The 6981-nt window shown below is 46.9% G+C and overlaps 1 protein-coding gene across 1 annotated transcript; it reads left to right on the top strand.

The window, feature by feature from the left end:
- Positions 1 to 3104: 3104 nt before the first annotated feature.
- H310_11372 (hypothetical protein) lies at positions 3105 to 4125 on the top strand (the record flags this gene model as incomplete). The annotated part of the gene is made up of 5 exons (XM_008878040.1): positions 3105 to 3498; positions 3547 to 3601; positions 3657 to 3723; positions 3845 to 4043; positions 4100 to 4125. 5 exons carry the CDS (start codon positions 3105 to 3107, stop codon positions 4123 to 4125), a joined length of 741 nt encoding a protein of 246 aa, XP_008876262.1.
- Between the last annotated feature and the right edge of the window lie 2856 nt (positions 4126 to 6981).

The following is a 6981-nucleotide window of genomic DNA, read 5'->3' as shown; positions in this document are numbered from 1 at the left end:
CTTGAGCCATTGTTTCTGCGCTTTTCCCCCTCAATCACACGTTAATTGAAAGCTCTTGGCGCGCTTGTTCAATTGCACCAATCAAACACGACAAATTCAACTTGAGGAAGGCGACAGTAAAGTTTGAATATCACTTGTAAATATAATGATGGGACATGTCTCCCCTCCGCACAACTACGCAAATATTGTGGGACGGAGGGAGTAAATTTTGTAAAATGTCAATCCTTATTTCGCAATCAAAACTTTTGCAAGTATAAACCTGAGATATAACTTCTCTTCCTCTCATTGAGACCTGACGATATTACGTCTCATTTCACTGACGTTTGGAAAGTTGCAGTCAAAATAAGTAAAAAAATATATAGTGAAATGTTGGAAGATTATAAATGAAGTGCTCCAAACTTCTGGTCCGAAATAAACCCGCGGCAGCGAAATTGTTGAAGGGCCCATACAAACACCCCACAAAGAGAGCAAACACAAATATGATAAATATCTAGACTAATAAATACGAATTACAGGCTATTTGAATGGACAAAGCAAGTTTAAAGCATAATTGCAATCCAATACACAAACACAATGTGGAATACCAACCCAAACATTACCAACACTCACTTTGTCCTCATTGAGCTCGATTAGTTTCGAGCGCTGTCAATATGTCGCTCATTTCCAATTTCGCGGCAGTTTGTTGGGCCAGATCACGCATCACCGCATGGGCAATTTAGCGCAAGGTTATACGTTGTGCGCTCCTGGTACGGCCTGAATACGAGCTGGCAAATCAGTGTACATAAGCTTCCGGCAACACGTCCTTTCGTTTGGTTATTAATGGCGAGATGGCAAATCAGTGTGCATAAGCTTACGACAACACGTCCTTTCGATTGGTTATTAGTAGGTATATCTTTGCACATAACTTTGCGTGCGAGTAAGTCCTCCGAGTCAAACGACAAGTTTGCACGCTTATTTCACCAATTGTGTGGCGATCACGGAGAAAGATTCGAACAACGTGTTTTACCGCACCTCGCTGGTGCTGGCACGGTGGCTTCACCACGTGCAAGAGGAGATGGTCAACCATTACCTGGCGCTAGTCGGACGTCAGGTCTTTCATGAAAATCGCTCCATGTAATATTTGCCGCTTAAAAACGATCATCATCCTTCGTATTCGGATTGTTGTGCAGTATACGCATGATTTATATTGAATTCAGTATGAAAGAGCATGTATTCTGTTTTGATGAAAACCGCGCTTTTTTAATTTAGGGGCCAATTGGATTTGCAGGATCAAGCACTTTGAGCCACTATTTCTAGACAATTCTTCTTCGAAAAATTGTTAAAAAAATATTCATCATTTCCCATTAAGGCGGACCAGAGGTAGTATATTCCAATCAAACTGGTATCCTTGCTCACCTTGTACATCAAGAATTGGACAACCTACATCAAATCTAACACTAGAAATACGGTGTACGGTAAATCGTCGATGGATACGCTTCTTCACACCCCGACAAAATCGAAATTGTATAATAAGTATCTCCACGCATTCCCTACATGGTAAACACATCAGAGACAACCTTCATCTATCCATTGTGTATCTTCAATTCTTGGGCAGCACACACCTGGAAGGAAGCTCTGAAAATGCAGCATCGTGGGCTAGACTGCCCCTTCGAGCCCCAGATATGATGGAGCGTGGTGTGTGAGGTCGTGGCTGGAGTAAGGATGTCCATGGTCCCTACGAATTGCCCAAAATTCATGGTTATTGCAACGATACCATGAATAGATTTCGCGTACCAGAATATTCGCGATAGTTCATGCGGAGTTGTTTGTGAGGGTGGCACCTCTTCCAAATGATGCTTTGCCTCCAGTTTGACAGAAGCGCGCACGTCGTGTAACTGTGCACCCGTAGAGAATCCAGCGATGAAAATTAGGTCGATGTCGTTGCTGTGTACGAATCAAAGCAACTTGCGACGAGTAAACAACATGCGTCACTGCACTCGAAGCAAGATCCTGTCTATGTACCGAGCCATGGTAAATCATTTCTACATCGTTTTGTTTGGTTATATGATCTCTTACTTACCGACCAATGCATTCATCTCGCACGGAGTGGGGGGTGGCAATACAGCAACCGAAAGGAGGGTCATCTCCGGCGCGGTGCAGAGCACATGATAGGCACTTGGGTGCGTTTATCGACTATACCATCCCAAGTCAAGATCATCTTGTCATTTTTAGTACCAGTAAACCTTCGCGTAGGCAGCTTCAATATTCTTTGTTTGCCCGATGCCTCATGTGCGCGGTCACCTGTCTCTCATATGCAATTTGGCCTAGAATACACATTTTGTGCGCCATGCATACCATTGCCCTTCACGTTAGAATTACCCAAATCGTCACCCACAGTGTCATCGACCAGCATGGGGAAGGTGTTTCCCTCATAATCGCGATGAATTGTTGCGCGGTTGCAGAAGGCACGTCGGGAGTTCAAGTGCGCAAGCACTCTCTTGATGGCTCGATTGAATCATCACTGTCTGTGTGTGCGAACTGCCGTATGCGCCACGGTGTTGCCGCGAACTTTTTCTCAGCAGAACGGATTGCTTGGTAATGTTCCAACGATGAACTCGGCCCATGGACATGGACTGTGATTCACACGAAATCTATATATCAGCATCGCCAAGATCATGCGTTTGACTTCGTGCTTCTCAAACTTGGCCTGAAAATGCCAGCGAAAGATGCTTGGTTGGAACCAGTGCCCAAGTTCTGTTCGTGGCAAAGTATTGGAAATATCACCAGTGTTGTGTGCAGTGGCGTCAGCCATGCCCTGCCACGCACAGGTGGGGCCTGTAAAGGACCACCGAGCGCCACCGACGAGAATCAGCAAGTTGCACAGAACTGACCATTGTAGAAGAACTACGATTGCCAATAGTCACTCAAGGTGAGCCAATCAGGAACGAGTGTAAAGGCAATAGTAGGAACAGCTCACTCTTAGTTTTGCCCGCTTGGCAGCAGTTCAATCAAGTTAGTGATTCACGGGAGGCAGCGCTCCCCTATCTGGTTGTTCGTGTTGCAAGCGGGGCGGAAACTGCTCAAAGTTAACTTTAGTGGTTCTAGTTACCACGGAACTGAGAGCCATGACAGGAAGCGTTAGCACTTCGCCAACTCAAGCGACGACGACGCGAAGTTCATCTCGAGTGAAGTCGACGACGACGGCCGTCAAAGCCGGGAGCGAGACCGAGGACGAAAAGAAGGTGACGGAACCTGCGCTAGACCCAGAGAGTGGGACCGCGTCAGTGCTGCCTGCCGGTAAGAAGTTTAAAGTCATGGGATGGGATCTCGAAAACTTCGGTACAAAGTTCCAATCTCGTCCCCAAGAGTATGCAACGGCCGAGAAGCGAATCGATGCACACTGGGAAGTTTTGCCTGCACACCCGTTCGAAGGGGAATACATCGAACTAGATTATTCCGACGAACATGAGAAGAAACTAGCGGAAGCAAACAAGAAAGAAATAGAGCGTGAAGAGCGGCGTAAGAAATGGAGTAGACATCCTGGCCCGCCCTGGGATAGCTCGATAGATCGCGAAGAAGCGGAATATTGGGAGCGAGAACGCATCAAGGCTGAAGGACGCCGGTATAATCGTGTGTCCAAGCCCAGGAACTGCAAAGACCTACGGGACTATGCTCAGGAAGCACGAGATAGACTTGTGCAACGGCTGGCACCCGAAGGGGATGACAAAGATGAGGCGTGTTGGGGTACGCTGGGGACAAACTCACCCACAAGCGGCGGTTGAAAACCTATGAGCGGACCAGCGCTGGTGACGACGTTCCCTGCCCTCCGATCACAACAATTGATCGTGAATTCCTCGTGCAGTAGACGCGCAAACGCGAGAAGTATGAAGACAAGCTGAAGGCTATCGCACAACACATGGGCCACGACTGGAAGCGGACAGCGGTTGGATGGATTGAGTCGTCAGATCGAAGTCTGCTCAAGTCGACTTGCATGTATGTGTGGAACACAGCGATGATCGATCTCACGGAGGACGAATACCATTACCGAATCCGGGAAATCAACGGTAAGCCCGCGAGCGAATGGATGTGGACAAAGCAAGATATGGAAATGCATTGCCAGCATCTGCGATTGGACCCATTCGATAATGCTCGTCTGGTCTCCTACCTTTAGAAGGTCCAAGACGTGATAAAAAACACGGGTTGTCGCAACAGCTCAAGATGAAAGGGATGATAAAGACGTTAATCAAAGTCCTTGCGACTCGAATATCCCCCAGTGACCTGCGTCAACGGGTCGAAGACCAGGTCAAGGCAATTGAGGCCGGCGATTTGATGCAGTTTGCAAAGGTGCTACGTGAGCAACTCGAGAGAACCCTTCAGGCCGAACTGGTGTTGGGGCCTCGAGGTTGCACAGAGCGCAAGCGCGGACGAGATGTCAATGAGCCTAGTAGCCGAATGCCGAAACGACTGTTGCGACAAGAACGGCATGAACGCGAGGTGTAGAAGTGGCAAGAAGCTCGAGGCAACGAGCTGCGACCTAAGGGGGGCTATGGCAAGCCTGCACCGGTGGTGCGTGGATACGTGGAACGCCTACAGCCAACAACATAACGCAGCGATCAAGTATGGCACGCAAGTGTCCAAGGAAATAGCACAACCGGGGAACCAACCGCGGATGTTAACGCCTGGTGTTGGCGAGCGTGGCCGACTATGTTTCATATGCAACGAGCCCGGACATATGACCCCAAAATGCCCCAAGAAGATGACCGATGGTGAAGCGCTCACGAAGTTGAAAAGAGCGCGTAACGCGGTGAAGCGTTTCAAGGCCAAGATGCGCAAGGCCGAATTCATAGGGGATAGCCATATCAGTTGGTACGAGGTTCAATCCGCGTCCTGGTAAGATTAAAATTGCCTACTTTCGAATCGTGTTGGCCAATCGTGGATCCGTGTCAGATTAACAATATCCGTAAATATTCACACCCACATTCATGGGTGCACTTGATGCCTACGATCTGCAAAGCAACAGCGAATTCAGCACTTCCGAATTCCTCGAGTTCACTGTATTGTACTGTTTTGAGACCTTTCTGTTTGCATTTCGAGTATTGCGTTCGATAAGTGGCTAAATGTTGCGTTCTCACCACAGTTTTTAATCCGCCGAGAGAAATTAGGGTCAACCTGTTGGGCAACTTGAACGTGAGAAAAGCCGTATTATCCCCTCACTTCAATCTTGAGTTGGAGGTGGTACGTAACTACTGCCAAACTCCTCGGCAAATTGTGTGTGGAACAACAGCGCTGCTTTGTAGCCCCATTCATCTGGGTAGGTACCATTGCCGTATTATTGGAAACTGCGTGGGTTGGTACTTGGGTTTATACCAACTAACATCCATACACCCATTTTCTAACCCATACAATTACACTCTGATTAACACTAGGCAGTCTTCATATGCCACTAAAGGTCTTTGTCTGAAGCAGCGAAGATTGTGGTCCTGATGTTTAACACGAAGACAAGACTACCACCTGCACTGGAAACAAGATTGAATAATCTGTGTGTTGTGGGTGTTAGGAGTTTTACTCCTCCTACACCATACGGGATAATCATTCGCTTCTGCACGCACACGAGTAGAGGTCAAATTCAAGAAGCAATTTGCTTTGTAGATGGTGACACCAGCCAACAAAAACACTTGCGCTGTGATCATCAAAGGCGTGTGAATAGGACGAGAAGCTTATCGACATCGTATGGTCGGACGAGAAGAAGTGGAATCTGGAAGGTCCAGATGGCTTCATGTACTCTTGGGCTGATCTAACGAAGCTGCACGAGCACATCTCAACCGCCTGAATGGAGTTGGTATGCGGTTTAGCAGCAATCGAAGAACAAAATTGGCGGTTCTGGGAGGCTGACAAGACGCGGAAGCATACATTGACCCCCTTTACAACTTTAAACTGTCACTTGCCGACTCCAAGCACTTCAACAAGTACAAGTTCCAACGAGAAAATGCCTCGGTCCACACGGCTTGTGTGGTTTTGGACTGTTTCAAGCAGTTGGAAGTAGTTGTTGATGTAATCAACTGGCCTGCCAAGTCCCCTACATTGACCCATCAATAATCTGTGGGAATTCTATCATGTCAGATAGAGTGTACGACATTGGTAAGCGCATGGCTGCTCTGATCACTTGCATCCGTCAAACCATGGAAGAAATTGATATTTCATTGCTCCTGAAGCTCGTGGAAGGGATGTCGACCATTGCCGAGCTGTTATCGCGAGTCGAGGTAAAAATGTTCACAATGATTGCGTATAGTATACAGCACAACGCTTCATTTCATACAGTACAAGTTAGAATGGCTGCATGTGAATTTACATACTTCCTCTGTTCATCATTACTGTGGACATTTCTCGATTTCATGACCCCAAAAATTCATATATTTCCTACATCCGATGAGTAATATCATTTTGGAAAGAGGATGAAAAATTAGAAGGGCGGTCTATTGACTGCAACGAGGGAAAATGACGTTTCGGGGTTTCGGAAACCCCGAAACCCCGTTTACCACATTTGAACAAGGCCAAACTGCGCCGCTCGGGTACACTGATGAAAAAATGTTCCATGCCCTGGTACCATTCTGAATTAGGCTTCCAGTGAATATTGCATCCAATGAAGCGTTTGCGTCTTGTTGTAAGCCAATTTGTTCGAATTGTCCACAGTATTATGGAAAAAGTAGTGTTTTGGATTGTCCGCATTATTGATGAACAGAGGAAGTACTGATTTCCACCCGACTTTTAAACGGGCAGAGTCGATAATTTTTATGAATGTATAATATCGAATGTCGAGGTGAAATTGAAATTACAAAAGGCTCAATGATGTTTGCATGATTCCACACTGAAATCATGAAGCTACGCATGACCTTGTCCGATAAGCACGAGCTGTATGCTCATCACAAGGAACATCCAACCGCTACGTACTCCCAGTTGGCTATATGGGCTGCTGAAAAGTTCACCCTCGCATCAACCCCAACA

Source organism: Aphanomyces invadans (assembly GCF_000520115.1).
Source record: "Aphanomyces invadans strain NJM9701 unplaced genomic scaffold supercont1.31, whole genome shotgun sequence".
Lineage (NCBI taxonomy): Eukaryota > Oomycota > Saprolegniomycetes > Saprolegniales > Verrucalvaceae > Aphanomyces > Aphanomyces invadans.
Note: the sequence above shows the minus strand (reverse complement) of the source record. Positions and strands in the feature narration are given on the sequence as shown.